The sequence below is a fragment of the Thermobia domestica genome, chromosome 1, assembly GCF_964235325.1.
Source record: "Thermobia domestica chromosome 1, izTheDome1.hap1.1, whole genome shotgun sequence".
NCBI classification, from domain to species: Eukaryota; Metazoa; Arthropoda; class Insecta; order Zygentoma; family Lepismatidae; genus Thermobia; species Thermobia domestica.
In genome coordinates, this window is record NC_137454.1 from 267,108,530 (window position 1) to 267,132,610 (window position 24,081).

Below are 24,081 nucleotides of genomic sequence, written 5' to 3' on the forward strand. Positions count from 1 at the left end.
GGGCAGAACAGTGATAGGTGCACATACACTTGAACCTGATTTTATTAAACAGAATGGGAAAGACAGTATTAAATATAATTCGTCATATCATAAATGAGTTTTTGCACTTGCTCCTTCTACTTAATAAAATTAGATTCAGGAGTGTGTAACCCTAGCACTGTTCTGCTGAAAGTAAACTTCTGTTCAACAAAACATACTGGTATTAAAACGAATCCAGAATTGAACAAAGACTGTAATCTGGTCTCCGAAGAATCATGAGCATCTATTAAACAATTACCAATATGATGCTATCTAAGAAAAAAAAATACTTTAACTTTTCTTTCACTTTTACTCTCGAAATTGAAACAGCCATTGTAGCCTACAACATTTACAGTTTTTACAACAAAATCACAAGAAATGATTGACTGCCAATTTCACCTTGAGTTAAGCTAAAGCATGACTTACGGCGTGTTATCTAACACTGTCTTTCGAAATTAATATTTTCACAGCGTACCTCACTTTAGAATAGTGAAGCAATAGGAGGTTGGTTTACATGCAATATCGTCTTTTTCAGTTGGTTTGTCGGTAGCAACATGATATCCACTTTTTATTCAGCTGAAGGCATACTTTTCTCCATTGAAAGAGGTAATGTCTGGCCCATTAACGTTTATGGAAAGAAGAGATTCGAGGTTTTTACAGATACATGGTTTCTAGCGTCAGTATGCTGTAAGTTTAAGTTGGAAAAGCCTCTCATACACTCTGCAGAAGAAACTGAAAGCAATTCTATCAACAATTCTTCGGGAAGCAATTTTATAAACAAGACCAACATAGCTCGCGACAATAAACATACTGAAAAAAAAAAAAATAAAGAATCGCTACTAAAACATGAATCATTGCACTTCAAACCAGTTTATAACTTAAGAAAGGGGGAAAACATCTTCCCAGGCTGGGAAGTCTGGATTAAACCTAGAGACAGGGAAGTCAAAATTTAGAAGGGGGGAAATTCCCAGGCTTCCCTGGCTACAAATAAATCCCTGATTAAAATGTATTTCTCTCTCTCTTTAAAATTGTTTGTAAATATATTATGCTAGTAGCTTTGATTTGTTGAATCCAGTGATATAATAATAATAATAATAATAATAATAATAATAATAATAATAAAGATAAAAGCATTGTGTGTGGTAGTCGAGGTGACTATCCTCGGAACTAATTTGGTTGTAAAGTGCGTACGGGTAAAAGATTATAAAGATAAACTGACGGATTCCTGAATTTCGCTGCGTCGTCGTTTCTCTTTTGTCATTTGTTTATGTTGATAATATTAAATTAGGATTAATGTTACTGTTATGTTGGTTGTATGTACATAATTATAAAAATGACAGTGGTGCCCACCCCCCTCATATCCATGACGCACCCCCCTCAGTTGTCTATCCGTAGGTGTTCTTCCATAAAAAAAAAAATCATTTCGATTAATTTTTACACCCCATCAAACATATTTATATAGATTTTTACCCCCCAAATATTTCAATGACACAGTTTGCGTCATAGCCCTCCTTTGTGGGCACCCTCACTTATGAAGTGAAAACTGCTTTGTGAGAAGGAAATTTTGATCGAGTCATGACAAATGTCGCTGTAGAATTGTTGATTTAAGAAAACACTAAATTAGAATTACGTTAAATGCATTTATTTATTTTAATCCTTAGTTGACAGAGTTTGGGTTATGTTATATCTTAGTGTTTGGATCCTTCTTTGCACTTATCAATTGATAGGTAAGTTTCAAAATTATGTGATCGGCATCCTTAACATTATGAAGCTGCACAGTTTGAAATGCTTTATTTTAGCGTTTTATATTTTTAATTGAAAGTATGGAAACATGAACTTGGTATGTAGCATGAATGTAAAGCTCAATTCATATCAAACTGGATTTTTTCTATATAAATATTATTTTTTCATCTTCTAATTCCTGGTATCCATTTATAGAAATAAGGATTCTCTGCCCAAACAAGATCTGCTCTCAACTCTCCAACAATTCTCACAGTTCAGGTAAGGTGCAATAACTATGTCAATTATGGTCGAAGCCATCTTCTGCTTTACTGGTGCAAAGTAACTGTGTCAAACGTTTTATGTTTCTTTGTATGTTACCTTGTTTTTCCTGATCCTCAGGGAATAAAATAAAAGTGATTGCCACGACGCGAAACATAATTTTGTAAGTATCTAATTCAGCCGTCTCATTTAAATGAAAGCTTAAATAAGATTACAGTCTATATGAAAAACTGCCTGCTAGCAAATAATTGTTAATTTTTTTAAACTTTGGTCGTGGATAGCAATATAAAACTTTCTTTTTAACCAATTTTGGAGTTCTTAATCCCTGAATCGCAATATATTTTCTTCAAAGCAACTGCTTAAATGCTATTTATAAATTACCGTATACTACATACAGGGGTATACAAAAAATCTAAAAACACTTCATACAGGACACGTAAGTTTGGTCCTCCACTGTACAACGCGTAATGCGGTTGCCGATCGTTTGTTGTTGTTGTTGTTGTTTTCAATGTGTCGTGTGGATCGTCCTCTTCCGTCAGCAGTAACCCGTTCACCTGTGAGTGTCGTGGTGTGAAAGTGGTGCGGTAAAATGCGCGACCTGACAGACTTCCAAAGAGGCATGATCGTTGGTGCCCGTCTGGTTGGAGCTTCAGTGGCAACAGTGGCGAACATTTAGGGGTATCGAAAGGCACTGTGTCCAATGTCACGAGGGCATACACAATTCATGGGCAAACGACGAAGTCTGCAAAGCACAACAGTGGTCGGAAGACAATCCTATCAGATAGGGACCGGAGGGCATTAAAACGGATTGTAGCAGCTAAAAAGAAGAACACTGCAATGAAAATTAGGTCTGAACTCAATTCCGGCCTACATAACCCGGTTTCATCGAAAACAGTGCGACGGGAACTTCATAAAATGAAAATTCATGGCAGGGCCGCTATCGCCAAACCCGTGGTCACAGCAGTAAACGCGAGGAGGCGTATCTAGTGGTGCAAGGACCACAAGGCGTGGACTCATGAGCAGTGGAAACACTTAATGTGGTCCGATGAAACGACTTTCACCTTGTTTCTAACAACCGGTCGTGTTTAAGTATGAACACCGTCGCAGGCCTATGATACAGACTATCTGCTCCCAACTGTAAAGCATGGGTGGTTCTGTTATAGTATGGGCAGTGATATCGTGGTTTTCCGCAGGTCCCATCATAGCCCTGCATAGAATGATGAATGCTAAGGCGTATGAGGCAATTTTGGGGGACCAGGTTCTACCCATGGCCCAAATATTGTTCCCTGATAGTGATGGCATCTACCAAGATGATTTGGCACCCTGTCACGCTGCAAAAGCTGTGAAATCATGGTTTGAGGAGCATGACCAGGAGCTATCACACCTTCCCTGGGTTTCATCACCAGATCTGAACATCATTGAGCAATTGTGGTCTTGAGTTAGAAAGGCCTGTTCGGTCTCATTACCCTCCACCAGCATCCCTTAAGTAACTGGAGCATGTTTTGGAGGAACAATGGTACAAAATTCCACACACCACGATTCAGGAGCTGTATACATCCATTCCACGTCGGATCCAAGCTGTTTTGGACGCAAAAGGGGCCCCACACCATACTAGGTATGATTTTCACACTTTTGCAAACGTTTTAGATTTTTTTGTTCCATCCCTGTAGTAACTTTAATTTCATGATACATTTCTCGAAATTCATGTGATAAAATTTGATCATCAGTAATTAAAATAATACGAACTATTCGTAAACCCGTGATTGCTGTAAGCAAGAATATACCATTTCGTGTGGTATTATGTACATATACGGTAGCAGAAAGGGTAGTGTAGTATAAGGCAGTGTAAAGATTAATGTCAGCTAAGCAGAGCAAATCCCGCATAATCATGTTACTCAAGAATTCCTAGAATCAATTTGAGTCTCTGTTGAAATGAAAACACTCTCCTTGATATTACTTCTGAGCTTTATGTTGCGAAAGCTATTTCTTAAAAGAATCAGTCATTGTTCACAAAAGTTTACATACATAAAGGTTTAATACAGGAAATACGAAGTGATATATTTCAAGAATCTGTCAATCGTCTTGAACCAACGAGTTCCAGGATAGGGGAACGGCAATTGTACAGTTTCTAATAGTACGATTTAATACTTTCCACTCCCTTTTTTTATATGTATATATATAACAAAGCTAATTTATACGTAAGTGTCCAGTATCTTTGTACTAAATCTTTCAGTAAATAATACTCAATCATCAGTTATGTTTTGTCAGTTTAAATAGTTAATGTAATTAATGTAATATTCATAATTATGGCAGTAGTAATCTATTTTTATTTAAAATCAAAATACAACACTTCAAATTTATAATAAAACATACAGATTCGAACCTGTTTCTGAAACTTCCAGAAATATTTGGATATGCTATTTCAATGTACATAAACAAATTTTAATTTTGATGGCTTTGGGAGGACAAACACCGTATGTGTAGGTTTTCTTGGGACTCCCCGTATCCTCTGCACTTTCTTAATTCCACATTATCACCCTCTTTCTCAGTCTCAAAACATAATTGTGGAATTATACTTAAGAAAACACTTACAAGTATGTTGTATAAGTACTCATGTATTCCTTTCAAAGAACAGGTAGTTTACAAATTAGGCATATTAGTTCTGCTTGTTCTTTGTACAATATAATTTATATGATAACTAGATTTTACGTATATTCCAAATTAATGATAACTGATGTTAAAATTGTTTTACTTAGCACAAAGAGGCTGAACAACTACTGGATATATTTTATATTAAGGATGCATATCGCAGTAATTTCCAAATTTTTCTCTTGATATGACACCCATATACAGGGTGCGATCAAGAAGAGAAACAAATATTTTTTCAGTTAGTAATTTAATACACACCCACCGCAAAAACTCTTCGGACCTCCTAGCAAAAGCACATTAAATACATAAAATTTATGTGAAAAGCTTTATTAATGTATCGCACACAACACAAAATGCATACATTAATTAGTACGGATTCATGGCCTTTACTTTTGAGAACCATTCGTATGCGCTTGGGCATGGAATCAGCAAGACTTCGAAAATAATTTAAGTCCATGTTATACACATTTTCTTCAATTCTGTTTGGAGGGTCTGTAGGTTCTGAAGCTTCTTCTGTACCAAGAATATCTTTATATGATGCAAACAATTTTCGATTGGAATTAGATCGGGGCTATTCCCAGGCCATTCTAACATCTTGATATGTTGCTCCTCAAGAAAATTCGTTAACATTTTAGCTTTGTGACAAGGAGCGTTGTAATGAATGAAAAAATCACAGTCGTGGATATGGAGCATATCCACTAAATGGTCCTGAAGAACGTTGATATACCGATCTGCGTTCATCGTCACATTTTGTGATAAGAAATATAAACCTCCTCTACCCATTTCACCTGAGAAATACCCCCAAACCATTACAGACTGGGAGTGCCTAATGGTCGGAACCGTATACTTTGGGTCTTATCGAGCTGAAGATGATAGACGTCGAACCTTAACAGCTCCCATTCGGAATAGTCGAAATGTGTTTTCATCCGAAAACATGACTTTCCTCCACTGGGTTGGTGTCCAGTGTGCATATTACTTTGCGAAAACAAGGCGTTGTTTCTTCATGCGGTCGGTGAGTAGAGGGTTCTTAGCAGCAGTACGACATGGCAAATCCAGGTGTTTTTGTAAACGGTGTTGAATTTATACGAACACTAACGTTTTCCAACAGACTTGGGTGCATTTCTTTAAGATCAGCCGCTGTCAGTCGAGGGTTCTTCTTTATTTCTCTCATTAGGAAAGTGTCTGTAGATTTAGTTGTTTTTCTTGGTCTCCCACTACCGAATTTGTTCTTTGGAGCCACAGTCTGAGGCAGTCCTTTGGCGGATGCCAGAACTTCATTATGATTGATTTTGCACGACCTGTACGTTTGCATATCGTCTTTATGGGGCGTTTTCACTTCGCCATGCAATGATGCTGGCTTTTTCCGCACTGCTACAGTACTTTCCTGGCATATCAGCAATGCTCAAAACAAATACAGTACTAAATTATCAAATACAAAGTGCGCCATACAGAAACAAATCAATTTATAACACACACTATATCTTAGCAGAAGGTCACCCTTCATGTGTTAACCAACAATACAAAATGAAGTGAACTCGCTTATCAGTAGTAATACACTGTTGCCAGATATATTCATGCAGATGCAATCTGTGTTCGAAACAAAACAACACTAGATACAAGAATACAAAGTGAAAGATTTCCTACTACGACAGCTTTCATATGAGGTCCGAAGAGTTTTTGCGGCGGGTGTATATACCTTAAAGTAATTTAGATATCACGGAAATCGTATAGAAGTTCACAGATCCTTACATACTTATATCATGTAACCACTAAGGTGGTACAAAGTGTATACAGGATTTATTTACTTGTGAAATTTTCATAATTTCTTTAGCCTTCAAGTCATGGGCGAAGATACGGGGGGCGTGGGGGCACTGCCCCCCAATGTAAGAATTTGGGGGCCAAGCCCCCCAAAGCTTATACATTTGTTATAAATAGCTTATGCAATGATGTAAACAACACGTTCAACATTAGGGGCCATATTCTATTATAGCAGTCTCCGCAAATATGCGTACAGCATTGCAACACAAAAAAATTAGAAAATCAATTGTAATTCCTATACTGATTACTATAATTAAAATGAAAATTCTGCACTGTTTCGACGCAAACCGCTAGGGAATGAGGCCTTAAGATTAATTGATTGTGTCTAACCTTTCCTCAAATAGTATGAAACGATTAATTTTCTAAAGCAAATATTAATTATTTACTATAATGTGCTTAGCAACATTGGTATGTTGAAACTAGTGGTGGGCACAAAAACCGGTTTTTCGGTTTCCTCCAAAACCGGTTTCGTTTTTTTAATTTGGTTCTATTTCTGACCAGATTAATTTCGTTGTTCTCCGGAAACCGAATCCGTTTCCACAGAAATAGTTTTGTGTTTTCCAAAAGTTTTCACCGAAACCAGTAGTGTTGCCACGAGACGAGACATTTCTCGTGTCTCGTCTCGTCTCGTAAACGAGACGGGACATGAGACGGGACAGAACCCTCTTAGACGAGACACGAGACGAGACAGACTACTTGTCCCGTCTCGAAAACGAGACGAGACACGAGACGAGACGGGACGTCTCGTGAAATGTCTCGTCTCGTCTCGTGTCTCGAAAATGAAAACGCTGCACAGTGGGCCAGAATAAGAATCTGACTGTAAAAAAGTAGTTTTGGCAACTACGTCTAATCTACATTCGAACAGCACAGTTGTGTTAAGTAATAAATAAGGTTTCTTGCTGCGTATCAGTAAACACGGATAACAGCATATAGTGGCGGCAGCAGCACTTCAAAATTGATAGTTCATTATCTGTTTTATAGCGCGCTGAATTGGGGTAGTATGAACGTAAGGTTTGTGGTTTAATTGCGCATATGAAAAGGCAACGAACGATTAGTTTTGATTGATTAGTTTACGTTGCTGTTCTGTAGAAGCATTTCTGGAGAGTCGAAGTATTCACGTATTGAAGAACTGCTATTGGACATTGAAATTGAGATTTAAAAATGTACGTTCATGTCTGTATTGAGATCTTTCGTCATGGTGTAGTTTGATATATGTATTTCGAAATACAGTTGTGATCTACTGCCCGTTCTTGCCCGATTTTTATATTTATCGTCTTTTCAAAGTTAGGTGTAGCGAGACGGATACGCTCTTCGTGACGTGAAGAACCTGTACGAGATATTGCGTTCTAAACCATCAAACGAAGCACTTTATAATTATGATACGAACAGTTATGGAATGTAAATTCTTTCTGTGGATGTTCTTTGCAGTGTGAGAGTGACTTTAAGTGCCTTCAAGGAGTATGTTTGAGGAGCAAGTTTCTGTAACAGGGTTTCACATCTTCCCATTCACCATTGTGAACACAAGTTTAGGGATATAATTTACTTCCTTCTCTTGAATTGGCACATTAGTAGGCTTTAAATTACGTATTTGCGTTTCCATTGAACACACCTCTTTTCTCGACAGTTCAGTTCTCTTTTCTGGTAAAATAATTTAATGGGTCGACAAAATCTAGGCGACGATGGTTTGGGATTTTGCTACAAAACTGCTTAGTCAACCTCCCCATCTGATGTTGAATACAACTGTAAGGGAACGAAGGAGATAGCAAAAATATCTGAGCCACTAGTTCAATTTATCTTCGCTTTGAACTGTCTGCTTATATACATTATTACAACTGCTTCCATCGCAACCCCACTCACACACTAATATCATTATGTCTCCATCTTTGATGCACTGTTTAATATAATCTTCATGTCACGATGCGCTCAATTGTTTGATTTACTATTGCTTGTAAATTATCTTCGACTGACGTGTCAGTTACTATAATATCCTTTTCTCTGGGATAACACTTCAATTTTGCTTCCCACACCACTTTATACGACGGATATATGCCACAATGTTTTGCCTTTGCACCTAGTCTCAAATGTGCATACTGTCTTTTTGTTAAGTTGTTATCTATAATAAGTGCCACGACTTCATCCGGAGAATAAGTGTTTGAGAGAATTTTGGCGAATGATAAGCCTTTTTGATTTTCGTTGCTCCCTTAGGTGTCGTTTGAGTGATTTCTCCTAATACGACCGCGGCATCTCTTTTTCCAGCAGCTCTCAATGAACATTGGGTAGCCAACACCAGCTCTTATTCAAAATGCTTTGTAACGAGTGGTTGTACAAGTTTTTTCTTCGACTTTGTTTCCGGATCTTCGAAGAGTTTACTAGGTCTGCCTGATTTGCTTGTCAAAGGCCAATGCTCTTGGCTTCAAGAGATCGTTTTTAAACCAGTAAATACTTTATCAGAGAACTTAATATGTCCTTCCAACCAATCATTATATTTGGATAAAAATTATCAGTCATTCTATTAAACAGTTTACAACGCTTCTCGAAATCACTTTGAAGGCACTTAAAGTCACTCTCACACTGCGAAGAACATCCACAGAAAGAATTTACATTCCATAACTGTTCGTATCATAATTATAAAATGCTTCGTTTGATGGTTTAGAACGCAATACCTCGTACAGGTTCTTCACGTCACGAAGAGCGTACTGTATTTCGAAATACATATATCAAACTACACCATGACGAAAGATCTCAATACAGACATGAACGTACATTTTTAAATCTCAATTTCAATTTCCAATAGCAGTTCTTCAATACGTGAATACTTCGACTCTCCAGAAATGCTTCTACAGAACAGCAACGTAAACCAATCAATCAAAACTTTAGTCAAATAGCAAGTACATATACATACCTTTACTCATAGCTTATTTTGCGATCGTTCGTTGCCTTTTCACATGCGCAATTAAACCGCAAACCTTACGTTCATACTACCCCAATTCAGCGCGCTATAAAACAGATAATGAACTATCAATTTTGAAGTGCTGCTGCCGCCACTATATGCTGTTATCCGTGTTTACTGATACGCAGCAAGAAACCTTATTTATTACTTAACACAACTGTGCTGTTCGAATGTAGATTAGACGTAGTTGCCAAAACTACTTTTTTCCAGTCAGATTCTGATTCTGGCCCACTGTGCGCTGGCGGGAATGGCCAAGATTGAAATTGCCAGTGGTCATATAGATTGCAAAAGGAAAATCCCCTTTGTGAGAAAACATGTTGAAAAGCCTTCATAGAAAAGTGTCCTCTGTCTATTGAATGAAACAATCGTGATACATGAGCTTCCAGGAATATCATCCTTAATGTCTTGTCCCCAATTCCCCTTGCTGTAAACTAAGGAATTCTCTTTTTTTTTATTTCTGGCTGGAATGATGACAAACAAAATCAAAGACAGGGAAGATTTTTACAAGGTCAAGAAACCGAACTACCACCACCATCTATTCAATTTGAAAACTGGGTAAGGTCTACACTTGTCTTTATTCTCTGGTGGCGGTATTCTTTTTGCTATATGAACCGAAAACGGCAATTGAAGTATGCCATCTTGCAACTAAAATTTTGTCTTCTCTCTCCCTCTCTCTCTGTCTCTCTCTCTCACACACACACATACACACACACATAAAATCACACTTTTACCATCGCTCCCTTATTATACAGCAATCATGTTGTAAAATTCACCTCTTCGTTTGGAAGGCGGGCGGACGACAAAAGAAGCAAATATATTATCGACGAACCCTTCAAATTGTTTGCTTTCAGCAAATTTATGATACTAATAATAACACTTTAGGTAAAGAAGTTTTACAGGGGGACCTTCGTTTTGTTACGCGGAAATGTTTGATCTGACCAGAGTGCGAAATTGCCCTCTGCTTCGAGAGGAGGGGAATACTTCCCTTTCGTAGTGAATAATATTCATTAGGACCTGAATTATCTTCAGAAATTGTTTCTTACAGGCGCACTAAACCTCTCGAACTTGATAAGTGTAAAGAACATTTGGTATAATATTCATGGAACTCAGTTGAAAGCAGAAAATATCATGAGAATGATCAAAATTCGAACATTGAAGAATATAATTAACAGAAAAGAAATAGCATACCCAAACCATATTTTAAAACCTGCTATAAAATGTATATCCTATATTTTTACTAATTCCTTACTCCCATGAAAGTATCCTGGGGAGGATATTATCTCCATTTTTTTCAGACTGAAATCCTTTTATCCCGTACGATTCCCCCCTGACACAGTACGAAAAAACAAATGTTGTTAAAATCCATACACATGACCCTTCCGGGACTCAACCCGGGGCCTTCAAGCCGATGGTCTATCGCCGCAGACCGCTCCGCTTGGTATGAAGATATACGTTATATGATTGTGAATAGATCCCGACAATATAAGGAACTTTAATCCAAAATGGCCACCCAAAAATCAACTTTTTTTTTTTAGCCATTAGCTAATCTGGGTGTACTGTCATAAGTTTGTTACACAAACGGGGCAAGCACCACATAGTAGCACACACCCCGCGGTTATGGGAACAGATTTGAACCATGGAGATGAAGACTGGCCCCAAGCATTCTTTCGTCCGATGTGTCGTTCAGCTCCCATTACTATGGCACTTTAAGTAGAGCTTAGTGTGCAGTAACATATAAAATTTCAATCAAATACTCTCCATTACTCAATAAAATTATTTGGTTCCGAGCTTTTTTTTAAAAAAAGAAATAATTGCAACAAATCTATATATGGTAAAATGGAAAGTAGTTTTTGGATTGTTATGGGTTAACACTGTAAAACCTAAAGGCTGGAATATATGAAATCAAAGTGTACACACATATCTATATCTTTCCATCTTTCTCTCTCTCTCTCTCTGTATGTATATATATATATATATATATATATATATATATATATATATATATATATATATATATATATATATATATATATATATATATATACTATAAAGCAAGTGGGCTGATAGTATACGATAGTGTCGGGGATGATGACACCTTTACATCGAACTTTGCTTGTCGTGTAAACATTATTTAACATTAGTGTCTTCATCTTCGACGTACCTATGAGCAATTTACTGTATATTTGTGTATTGAAACTGGTGAAACAAATTTCAATGTTTTAGAATGAAAAAAAAAAAAAAAAAAAGAAGCCAGGGTCGAGAAGCCTCAGACAACTAACAGCAGAGATATATCATCTTGTAAACTATTCGTCCTTGCCTTGTGAGCTTATTTGAATTTATTTTTAAGACCTTTAAGCAACTTTGGCCGAATGGATGATGATGGGAAAATTAGTGGAATGAAGAAAGTGGTAGGATACTAGACAGCTTTGAGAAAACACACACATTCGAAAAATAAAATGAAATGAAATGAAATCTTTGAGTTTTACGTCCCACGGTTATGCCAGTTAGGCTAAAGGAGACAGTGATGATGAGTAATGAATGAAATGGTGGAATGAAGAAAGTGGGAGGAAACGGAAGAACTCCGAGAAAACCCACGCACACGGTGTTTGTCCACCACAAAGTTTACTTGGCGGGCCTGGGATCGAACCCGAGACCGCATGCACCAGAGGTGAACGCTCTACCACTGAGCCACCACGGTCCCACACACATTCAATGTTTGTCCACCATAAAGCTCACATGGCACTAACCGAGATCGAACCGACTACCACAAACACCAGAGGTGAAGGCTTCACGGTGTAGCTACCGTGACATTTCTTGTCTTGTGTGTTCTGGGTAATACTTGTAACTTACAAGGGAAGAGAGGGAGATTATATATCGAAGTGGAAGATTGTTTATATACCAATCGAAAGCACTAATGAAGCCTATTACAAAACTTTAATAAAAATTTTCCGAATGCATATACTATGCGAGTTATATGGATATATAGAGTGTCCAGATAAGCCGTTACCACCCCTTGAAATCGCAAACGATAAGACAGATGCCAAAACTCGAAAACATGTGTTTGATCATTTTAAAACTACAACGTATCAAAGCAAAAATTCTTGTCACAAGGCCACCCGCAGTGTACTGGGCGGGGTCCAACTCAAAAATTACAAAAGGTAAGGGGGTCAAGTAGCATATCGTTCGAAACTTCTTGGGAAATGAAAGAAGACGGAACAAGTCTCAATACTCTAAAATTACCTTGTACAAAATGGCGGCCGGTCAAACTGTCAGCAAAAACGTCATTGTAAAGTCGATGGCCACCCCAAAAAAAATCCTGAAACGGTGAGGCAGATGTCAAAACAGGAAAACATATGTGTCATCATTTCAAAAGTACAATGATTGGAAGTAAAAATATTTGTCTCTGGGTCCTCCACAATGTCCCAGGTGGGGTCATGTTCAAATTGTTCAAATGGCAAGGGAGGTCAAGTAGCACATCGTTTAAAGCTGTTATTAAATGAAATCAGAAAGAACAAGTATGGACGCTCTACGATAATACTCTACAAACATCTTGCATTTTAGTTGTTCTTTCTGTAACCGGGTTTTAGTTTATTTTCACTTTAATTCTTGTACTCAACGGAAAGAAAGGAAATGCCCCTACTGTGAGATTCTGCTCTTTGAGCCCAATAATATCTAAATAAAGAAAAAAATAATAAAATAAAAGCAAATTAAGACATAAAGAAAAGAAATGACAACATTTGACATCTTTGAGTATAGAACTGACTAGTTAACATATAATGTACTTCCACGAACATAAATAAGTAGAGGTTGGAGCCATCAGAAGTAAAGACTCTTACCTCTACTTATTTATGTTTATGACTGCACAACATTCCTTGCCAAACGAAAGAATTCCCTGCACCAGGAAGAGTAAATACGTACAAATGTCTCAGAATGAAAACAAGTGCCGATTGCAAAATGGAAAGTGAACGTGCTCAGAAAATCGAAATGAAGATGTACATTTTGACCGGCCGCCATTTTACACAGGGTAATTTTAGAGGATCGAGACTTGTTCCGTGTTCTTTTATTTCTCAACAGCTTTATTTGACCATATTTGCCATTTGAAAATTTTGAGTAGGACCCCGTCTGGAACCTTGTGGAGGACCCTGGGACAAACATTTTTACTTTCAATCATTGTACTTTTGAAAAGATGACACACATCTTTTTCTTTTTTGACATCTGACTTACCGTTTCAGTTTTTTTTCTTTCTTTGGAGGGTGGCCATAGACTCTACAATGACGTTTTTGCTGACAGTTTGACCGGCCGCCATTTTGCACAGGGTAATTTTAGAGAGTTGGGACTTGTTCGTCTTCTTTCATTTCCTAAGAAGTTTCGAACGATATACTACTTGACCCCCTTACCTTTTGCAATTTTTGAGTTGGATCTCGCCTGGGACTCTGCGGGTGGCCCTGGGACAACAATGTTTGCTTTGATACATTGTACTTTTATAATGATCAAAAACGTGTTTTCCCAGTTTTCGCATCTGTCTCATCGTTTGCGATTTCAAGCGGGGAAATGGATTTTCTGGACACCCTGTATATTCATATAACTCGCACAGTATATGCATTCGGAAAATTTTTATTACAGTTTTGTAATAGGCGTCATTAGTGCTTTCGATTGGTATATAAACCATCTTCCACTTCGATATATAATCTCCCTCTCTTCCCTTGTTAGTTGTATCTTGATTAGCATGGTGCAGCCTGCTACATTTTACTTTCGTTCCCATGGTATGCTGCTATATTTTTACGAGACGAGACAAACGAGACGAGACGGGACAGAACCTCTCGAGACGAGACACGAGACGGGACGAGCACATTTTTTCGAGACGAGACACGAGACGAGACATGCTTTATACGAGACGAGACGAGACAGCCTGAAGTATCGTCTCGTCTCGTCTCGTGGCAACACTAGAAACCAGTTTCGGTGAAAAACCGAATCGGTTTTTTGGAGAAAACCGAACCGGTTTTGGAGAAAACAGAAATGTCGGTTTTCGGATTCCGGTTTTTAGAAACCGGTTTCCGGTTTTTTAAAACGGTTTTTCCCATCCCTGAAACCAGGGGGTGATCTTAATCTATGTCCCGAACCTCTAGTTTCAAGCTCTCTTCACAGAGACGTCACAAGCGAGCAAGTTAGAACTTGTCGTCTGCTTGGCGCGCGAAGATTTTCTAGTAAGACCATAAACAATTCTTTATTTATTTTGGGTTTTTGCTGTGTTGAATTGTTGCTTTCTTTTCTAGTGGCATTTTTCTATTGTACGTTTTTGAGTACGTGGACGAATATTATTTAATAGAGAAAAGGTCTATATCTCGGAAGATTTCTTTACGTGGGCTTGGCTGTACAGACCTGCAATATTGCAAGATAGTGAGGTGAACTTGAGTACGTGTGTGAATATGTGTTTTTACGTGCATTTGTCTTTCATCTCCAAGTGTTCCACATGATAGAATTAGGGATGTACCGATATATCGGTATCGGTGTCGGTAATATCAGCCACTTTTGGGAGTATCGGTATATGAACACCGATATTTACCGATACATTTTTCGAACAATTTTTCAATTTGTTTATTATTAAGAGTGACACTTATATTTCATCGGTTTCTTTAGAGTTATAAGTTGTTCTAAATTATTATCAATTGTACAATTAATCGATTTCTTTATGCATCTGTACGCCTTTGGTTTGCATTATTCATACTCAACTGATAGTTTTAGTCCCTCCATGTCAAAATAGTGGTGAAGAAAAGACAAAGGTCCTCAGTCAGGATCATTCTCACCCGAAGAAACTTTTCTAGGGAGAGCCCATTTCCCGATTTAAAAGAAATAATAAAGTAAGTTTATTTTACTTATTCATTTTCATAAATTTCCATGTATGCATGAAATTCATAATTTAAAAGGTTATTTTTCGATATTTTTTCTGCTTATTGATCGTCTAGATGTTTGAGTTAGAAATCAGAGTAAAACTCCGGGACGTCGTGTGGGTAGAACATGTGGGGCTGTTGCCCCACGCCTTGCACCACAGAATGAAAGGGTTAAACCGTTGAGGAAAAGTAGCAGGTTAACTATTTCTAATTCATTGTTGAGATTGGTGTTGTCCACGAGACGAGACCGAGGCGAGAAATGTCTCGTCCCGTCTGCAATTCGAGACGAGAAGCATTTTTTTTTTAAATTCGAGTCTAAAAATATGGGAGTTCTCGTCTTGTTTTCGAGGCAAGATGAGAAACTTCCCGAGTCTCATTGGCAACACGGGTTCACCCAAGTATTAAACCTTAAACATTGATTTAGTGTTGAATGGTTCATCGTTTAAAAAAATCAAACTATACATTGATAAAGTGATTGTAAGAACACGATGAAGAGCATCCATTTATCAACGTTTAAAAATACACAAGTCATTACACAATGTACTCCAATAATAAGTGTGGTTTAAATGTTGTTACATCTCATCCTTCGTGGATCTCTCGTGACTCGGAAGGATTCTCATAGCTACTACTTGAAATTAGGAAGTCAGGATATACATTTTGTACACAAATTTATACAAGAGGGTAGAGAAACTTCGAGGCGAGACGAAAAAAGCCTTTTTTTTTTTTGAAAATCGAGTCTACAAGTCGAGAAAACCTAATTTCTCGTCTCGTCTCGTCTCGATTCGTAACACTAGTTAGCATACAAATATTTAGATATAAACCAAATACATTTATCCGTACTGTGTACTATTAATGTCACGAAGTGCAATCATAGCGTCAACAGTGGGTGCATTAAATATAATCTCTGGTGGATAGTCGACATAACGTTTAACACGGATGGGTTCCGTTTTAATAATCATCTGGAGAAGATATGAATTGGCAATTTTAAACTTTAAGCCTGAGTGCCGTATATTGAACAAAACAAAATGCTAGGCATCCAAAGGCTTCCGCAACTGAATGCATCGACAATCTATTATTATTATTATTATTATTATTATTACTCACGGTTTTAAGTATTTATTGAGATATTCCTATCAGTAATCACAAAGTAATCTACTCATGCCGGGTGTGGAACTCACCTTAACATTGGTTCCGCAATTACTTTAACTCCATGACCCGGAAAGTTAGAGATTTCCCTGATAAAACACATATGTATCTGCAACTTTGCATAAATACATTCACAGTAGCATTTCAGATATAAATAAATTTAAAATGTAATAATAATTCAACAATTATCTATCTCATCAAAAAATAAATAAATGATCATGCAATATAGGTACATCGTTAATTTTCCATAATATAAATTGCATTGAGAAGATGTTCTATTTATTGCTGGCTTACTTATTATTTATTTATTTATTTATTTATTCGTAGTTTGTGTGTAGGAGTAGAGATGCAAAAAAGCCGGCTTTTTTGAATTGATGTTTTTTTTTCACATAAAAAGCCGACTTTTTTGGGAAAAAAACGAGAATTTTGGAAATTTTGGCTTTTTTCATTTTCATGATTTTTCTATCTAAATAGCTTTCTTATAGTATATTCTATAGTTAGATAAGAATTCCATGACCTAAATGCGATATTTTGCTCTGAAATTCACCATCAAGATGGATGGAGCACATGTTTTACGAATTAAAGCTAACATGAAGAATGTAGTATTTGAGGGCAATTTTAGAGGCTATTTAACTTTATTTTAACTTTTGAGCTTTCGAGATTTGTTTTCTTCTCTAGATCATTTCAATTTGTCATCCGTGTTTCATTTCTAAGAACTTAGTACTCTAGCTTCTAGCGCAAAAGTTAAACTTACGTTTTTCTATATATTCGTCAAAGCGTACATTTTTCAATATATCCGCCAAACCGTACTTCCACATTTCTGTTATAATGTAGCTATGCAGGGATTTAGCAATAATTTTCCAGACACAACCTTGAATACCAATTTATACAAATAATCAGTAGCGGATTTAGAAAAGTACTTTAAGGGGGTTTCTCTGATTGTTTCGTTTTCTAAAAAGTCCTAATTTTATTTGGGAGGCGCTTGAAGTTTATGAGTACAGGCATAACTAATATTTCATTTCGTTTATATGTTTAGCAATAATCTTCCGGATACAACTTTAAAAATCATTTTATACTGAGACTCAGTGGCGGATTTAGAAAAGTATTTTGGGAAGGGTTTCTTACTAATTTTTAGTTTTTCTAAACATTCGTAATTTTTATTTGACGGGAGCTTAAAGTTTATGAGTAAAGGCATAACTAATAAATATTTCGTTTGTTGCAGACATTCCGTAACTTTGGGGAACAGGCTTCAGTCAAAAGACCGCCCCCCTAACCTTCGCAAAACCGTCACTGCTGGTAATTAGTAATAATAACGATTTAAAAATAATAAGAAAGGAAGTCGGCCAACTCACAGTACACGCACTATTTCTACATTCACAGATGGAATGAAGAAAAGCTTTGTCAGAATAGTCGAATGCTGGGTTGAATCCCGGACTTCCTGATAGAAGCGCAAAAGCTAACCATTCAGTCATGTTTGTTGTGCAGTTGTATTTAGCTTAACTTAAATATATTCCGTAGTCCTTTTTGGGGTGGGGGGTTCATTAATGATATGTTGAATCCCCCTTGTAAAAAATTAAGAAAACTTGAGGATTGGGTAAACCGTGATGGTGGTTATATAAAACTTAACTATAGAATTTCAAGAATATACAAAACCAAACGGTCTAGATGTGCAGCCTAATATTTCTCTTATGTTTTATTTTAATTTTATTTTGTTTCAAAAAGAGGGTATGGAATATTTTGAAGTAAAAATACTACATACAATTTTGCTAGTTATTTATGTATTTTTTGAAAAGAATGTTAACTTTTAGGGTTGGCTGGTTTACACCAACTTTTTTAAATAACTGGTTTAAACCAAAAAAATAAAAAAAACGAAAAATGCGAATCGTGTGAACTTCATAGTGACGTTTCCACATATCAAACCACCTGCATTAGTTTTATTTCCCTTTCACCTTTTAATCAAGGTGTCCTATGTTCAATTCTCGGTCGAACCACAATCCTTCTTTCATGCGTAAACCAAGTAGCGGTTCGGATGTCACTTTAAGCGAAAGTCTCCTTGATAACCTCGGTATTAGTAAGAATGTTAAGCCTAAACATACGAAACGAAACCAAATTGTATATTTCTGCATGCCTAAATGCCTGTTGTTTTATAAAGAAGCCAAGATTGCTTAAATATATTGATAGAAATTGGCAAAATTTATCCATTGCCTACGTAGCTTCAAAAAAATAGCTTGGATTGGACTTTCAATGATATCTACGCACTAAATTTGTAATTTAATACCTCAGTTTTAGCGTACTGATTATGATATGTTGACCTTTAAATTTTACACGCAAAGCAATAACAGGATTTTCCCGTTATTGTTTTACATTTCAAGTAATGACGGGATTTTCCCGATGGCTAGGGCGGGAGCTTCTCAATTTAAGACATTTACTGACCGGACTTCTTTAAGCTTATGGGGCTTCTTCCAGCATAACCCCGCTGTTGCATAACAACACCAAGGCGAAACAAACTTATTTCTGTGAATATGTAATATAAACACATAAAGCAAAATATCTAAATCAAAAAACCTGGTTTAAACCAAAAAAGCCTGCTTTAAACCAAAAAAGCCTTGTTTAAACATGTCCCAAAAACGGGTTTTTGGCATTTTCAAAAACAACCATGGTTCTTGCCAACTCTGCTTACTTTTGTATATAGGAAGTTAAAAACTTCTTATTATATACATTGGTTAATCCTTTGGAATTCATAATGTAAATATGTTGAAGTAAAATTGTTTGAAATATATTTTCGAAATTCATGGTTTATTTTCGAGGTTTTATATTATTATTAGCATCAACCACTAATTAAATGACTTTTGTGTTATAGAGAAACGAAACAAAGTCTGTTTTATCAATTTAAAGCAGAATTTTGAAAAGCGAAGCAGAAAAAACCGAGTTTTTTTTTTTTTCAAAAAAGCCGGTTTCTTTCCGAGCCCTTGCATCTCTATGTAGGAGAATGTTGTGACAGCGAAAATGTTATGCATAAAGAAAGAATTAAAGACATATTCTGTCTGCTTCGTACACCTCTATACTGCAATGAAAATTTAAGAACAAAGTTTAAAAAAAAAATACATGTATATATTTTATTTAAAAAAACGAAAAATTTTACTCTAATGGTAAAGGAAAAGAAGACTGAAATTGCAAATATTTTTGTATTGTTATTTTGTGGCAATTTTAAAAATGTGAATACTAGGTAATGGGAATCTAAATGTAACAAAAGAATTTTAGTCTCGGGCGATCACGTATCCTCTTGCGTCATTTACTACCATTAGGAAAAAAAATAATTATAATGAACCTCAGGGTCCAGAATGATGCAATTTTCCTAATATAAAAGATACACAAGAGGACAGTGGGGATTGAGGTTCACATTAGGACTTAAAACAAAAATTCCCAATAATAATTGTAACTCGAAGAATGGATGGACGACGGAGAACTGGGCTCAAATCCTGTTTAATGTAAGTTCTATTTTTCATTCACAAAACGCTGTTATTTTGGTAACCCAAGTTTCAAGTTTGGTTTCCTTGCAATAAAGTTAACCCTCAAAATTAATGGCTATCTCTTTATATATATATAATCGTTAGATTGATTTCTGTAATTACCTATACATAAAACATTGCATTTTGGCAAAGGGGAAAATAGAAACACTTGTCTGTTGTTTTAAATACCATCCAATAGGCTAACTTATTAAGTTAATGACAGGTAATAATATTCATCCTCTCAATAAAATCTAACCACTATATTACCACACTATTTAAACAGTACCTACTTGCTGCTCCTCGCTCGTGACACCACGCAAAACGAGGAGCGAAGCGTCTGTGCGTATAGCCCAACCTTTCCTTCTAGTAACCTTGGTTGAAACGCATGACATAAAGAAGGAAACAATGAAAATTCTCCACCAACCAATACGATTTATTTCCTGTGCACCCTTGTTTTCACCTGATAATGTGCATAAAGAAAGAAAGAAAGAATAATCTGTGCCTCCAAGAAGAATTTTCAATTTAGCATTACTTTGTGTTCAGTTCAGTTTTATCTTGTGTGTGGACAGCCATGTGTAGCTATAGAGATATAAGATGTTTTTCACTAAAAGCAGTGAAAAGAGATCAAATAGCAATCGTGAAATACAATGTCACGTGAAGACGAAAGTTCCTTCGGCAGTGAACAACGAGATAGAATAGACTGAAATAGTGATGTTACCATGGTGATCGCCATGTTTTTTTTTTCTAAACAAATACATGAATCGAAAGGAATACTACTAAGTCTGCTGTTAATAATCAGAGACTGTTAATTAGACAATTGTATAACATTTTGAAGATAAAGTAAAGTTAGTAAGAAAAGGTACAGATTAAGAATATGGAGCCACTATTTAGAAAATTTATGAGTGAAATTCAATAATTCATGAAGTAACATCTAAGGAATCTTCTTCAGAGACCACATTTCTACGTAAAATGATAAGATAGAAATTGCATAAGAAACGCTAGCGTCATTACATCCATAATCCATAATGAACAAAAGCAATTATACGTACGCAATGTAGAAACTCTAAGGTAGAGACTGACAAGCTGTCGGCACAATTAAACTAGAACAAAATACGATTTGTCTACGAGGAAAAATCACTGTCTACTTTGAAAATAATGTTAATTATGTTGACGCATTCAGATTTGTTACACCCACACTTTAAAATGTGAGTACATAGTTACAGTGTCTACAAAATAAACAAACAAACAATCAAAACAAAAGATGACACAAGGCTTGTAGCCATATGCGTCTGAGAGTTCAGTCTGGACCGATTTCTGATCGGTTAAGTTTTAAACACTAATTCTGTAGCCGTACACATATGCAATGTAATGTGTGATACTGATGGTACTAAATAAAGATTTTCCAGAATTATTTAAGCTTAATATCCGATAAAAACAAGTTAAGTGTTTTGACACTTAGTGTAACCTCCAAATGTATAGATAAATACACAAAATCTACGGTATCAAAGAAAACATATCACTTTCAACGCTTGCCATATTATATTATTTACCAAATTGCTTGCTTTTCGTAGTCATTCATTGGAAATCTTTTTTACATATACAAGTTTTCCTTTTAATCTAATGTTTGCAATCCAAAAGTTAATACGTCACTGTTTTCGCTTTGTACTTAGGTTCTTAGGCCATGTTGTTTAGAAAATAAAAACTGCGATCACCATGCCAACGAGAAGGATGTGACGTCACACTATTTCAGTCTTATAGAAAGCTAAAAGAGTGTTTCAGATTTTGCAGAAACGGCTCCAGTCTTTGTGCATAACGTACAACACTGGAACTCAGTAGCATAACTACAATTTTTCTCAGGGGGGGTCCAATGAAGGGCCCAAGAAAATTTTGAGGGGGCCATCTCCAATGAATGATTTTTTTCATATATGTGTGTGCGTGTGTGTGTTTGTGTCTTTCTTTGTTTTTCAAGGTGAATTTTTTCATCTTTGTTGTTCATGATTTTACTCTTTTACGGTGAAAGTGTAAGAACTTACTACTTCAAACAACTAGGATACATTAATGCAATTGATTTCCAATATAAGTAAGTAGTTATTTAATCGCTGCATATAAAATATGTGTGGCTGGTAGATTTAAGTGGAAGCAGAGAAATACACTTTTACAGGTCAAGAAAATAACTTAGAGGTTCATGCCTCAACTTAAAAGAGGATCTTTCTATTCTTGTGGGCAGCAGCAAACTTATCAACAACTTCTTCAAGATCTAACGATTTAGCAATTTTCTTCAATATAAAGTAATCCTAAGTTTTTCAACCTATCATCAGTCATTGAATTGCCTATATATATTTAATCTTTTCAAACATGAGAATGGCCTTTCACATGTAGCACTAGAAACTTATATAGAGATTATATGTAACTTGTTGGTTTCTAGGAATGCGTTTTTGTAGACGCAAAGATGAACGAAATTCCCCAAGGATCAACTTTGGTTTCCTCTCGTCTTCATACAACTTAATTGTGTTTGGGAGAATTTTGAGTTTACATTTAAATATTTCCAGATCACTTTCATAATACTGGACCATATGCTCCACAATGTTGTAATTTAGAAAGTTTTCACCTTTTCGATGTAGAGTGGTGATTGATCTAATGATTTTGCTACATAATCCAAAGCGTTTTTCCGTCTCAGTGATTGCTTTATCAATAGTAGGCAGAAAAATGTCTCTTGATATATTATCTTTAGAAAATTCATTTTCTGCCTCCAATGAAGGAAGAGATTAATCCAAAATGAATTTGTGATATTTCGATGGGGAATGTCTAATTCGTTTCCACAAGGAACCCCAATAGCCTATCTGTTTCCGGCTCTGGAATTTCAGGACCATTTTCTATGCATATCGACAACTATTCTTGATAAATTTGTTCGAATGTTGTTCGTTGAGAGTCATATTCTCCAGACCACATTTTCGACAGCGTTTGAACTAGTAAATCTACAAGAATCAAACCTTCCGACATGTCTGCATCTACTTGAAATAAGGCGAAGCTCCAAGTTACAGCATGGCAGCAGTAATATTAAATTTTACCCGAAAACATTCCATCTCGTATAGATGACATTTATTTCCCGGTGGAATGATGGAAGTAAATAAATATCACAAGTTCCAGATTTGGTTTAATACCGCATAATAATATAAATAGTTGTTTGTAGATAAACTGTATTATTAATAATAATAATAAAGTAAAATGTGGTGTACGAGGACGAGACAAATGTCTCACAAAAACAGGAACTGAACTCTTAACAGGACAGTGATTTGCCGTTCCACCCCACTTAAGCTTCAAGAGCAAGGCTTATAATTTAAAGTTTTACTTTAAAGTAAACTGCCAATAATTATCATGTATTCTTAATATTTCAGAAAAATGTCAAAATTTCACGCTCTAAAAATGGTAGCCTAATCAGTGACGAAACTAAACATTTGGTGCCCAGGGCAAATTTTGCGATTAGTACCCGTTTCTTCTACATCCACACCAATAAACACACATATTAGTTTGCTGGCGCCCGGGCAACTGCCCCGGTTTCAGTATCTTGTTTTGATCTGGCCGTAGTTCAATTACTTTTGGTTACTTTTACCCTTGAGCTTTAAAACTGAGTAATGAATGTACCTTTACTGAGTAATGAATGTACCTTTACTTTATTAAAATGGTGAAGTGAGCACTCTTTGAAGCAAAAAGGTGAAATTTGTTTTTCTTTCCCTAATATCAAACAGTGTTAGAACAGACATTTAAATCGGGACTCCTTACAGCAAAAGAAGTATACGTGGTCCTTTTCTTTCTTTCGTTTGTTTACTTTCACTACTTTTTAGAATTTGACGTGAATTCAAATACACAAACACTTCACACCCACACCAAATGGCCAAAGCTCAGCGGTAGAACATCAGCTTAAGATTCGGAAGATGGTGTGATTGATCCCTCGTGGATAAATATTTCAACTGAGGAGATTACCAAGATTCTTCCTCGGTGGCCCTATTGACTAATTTCCCTTATTTCTATCCTCTCAGTCTCGGATGTTTCAAAGCCTTAAAATAAATTCAAATGTAGTTGAAATAACGCTATTATCCTGTAG

At 36.1% G+C, this 24,081-nt stretch overlaps 1 protein-coding gene across 22 annotated transcripts in view; it reads left to right on the forward strand.

Annotated features, from left to right (window-relative positions):
- Positions 1-24,081, forward strand: part of CaMKII (Calcium/calmodulin-dependent protein kinase II) — a 1,422,941-nt gene that overhangs the window by 884,906 nt on the left and 513,954 nt on the right. For 14 of the 22 annotated variants that reach the window (XM_081726364.1, XM_081726368.1, XM_081726335.1 and 11 more), the window contains one exon: positions 1,957-2,019. The exons of the other annotated variants lie outside the window; for them this stretch is intronic. In XM_081726364.1, the coding sequence (XP_081582490.1) occupies positions 1,957-2,019 (63 nt within the window). The remainder of the gene's footprint in view (positions 1-1,956; positions 2,020-24,081) is intronic. 22 annotated transcript variants of the gene reach the window in all.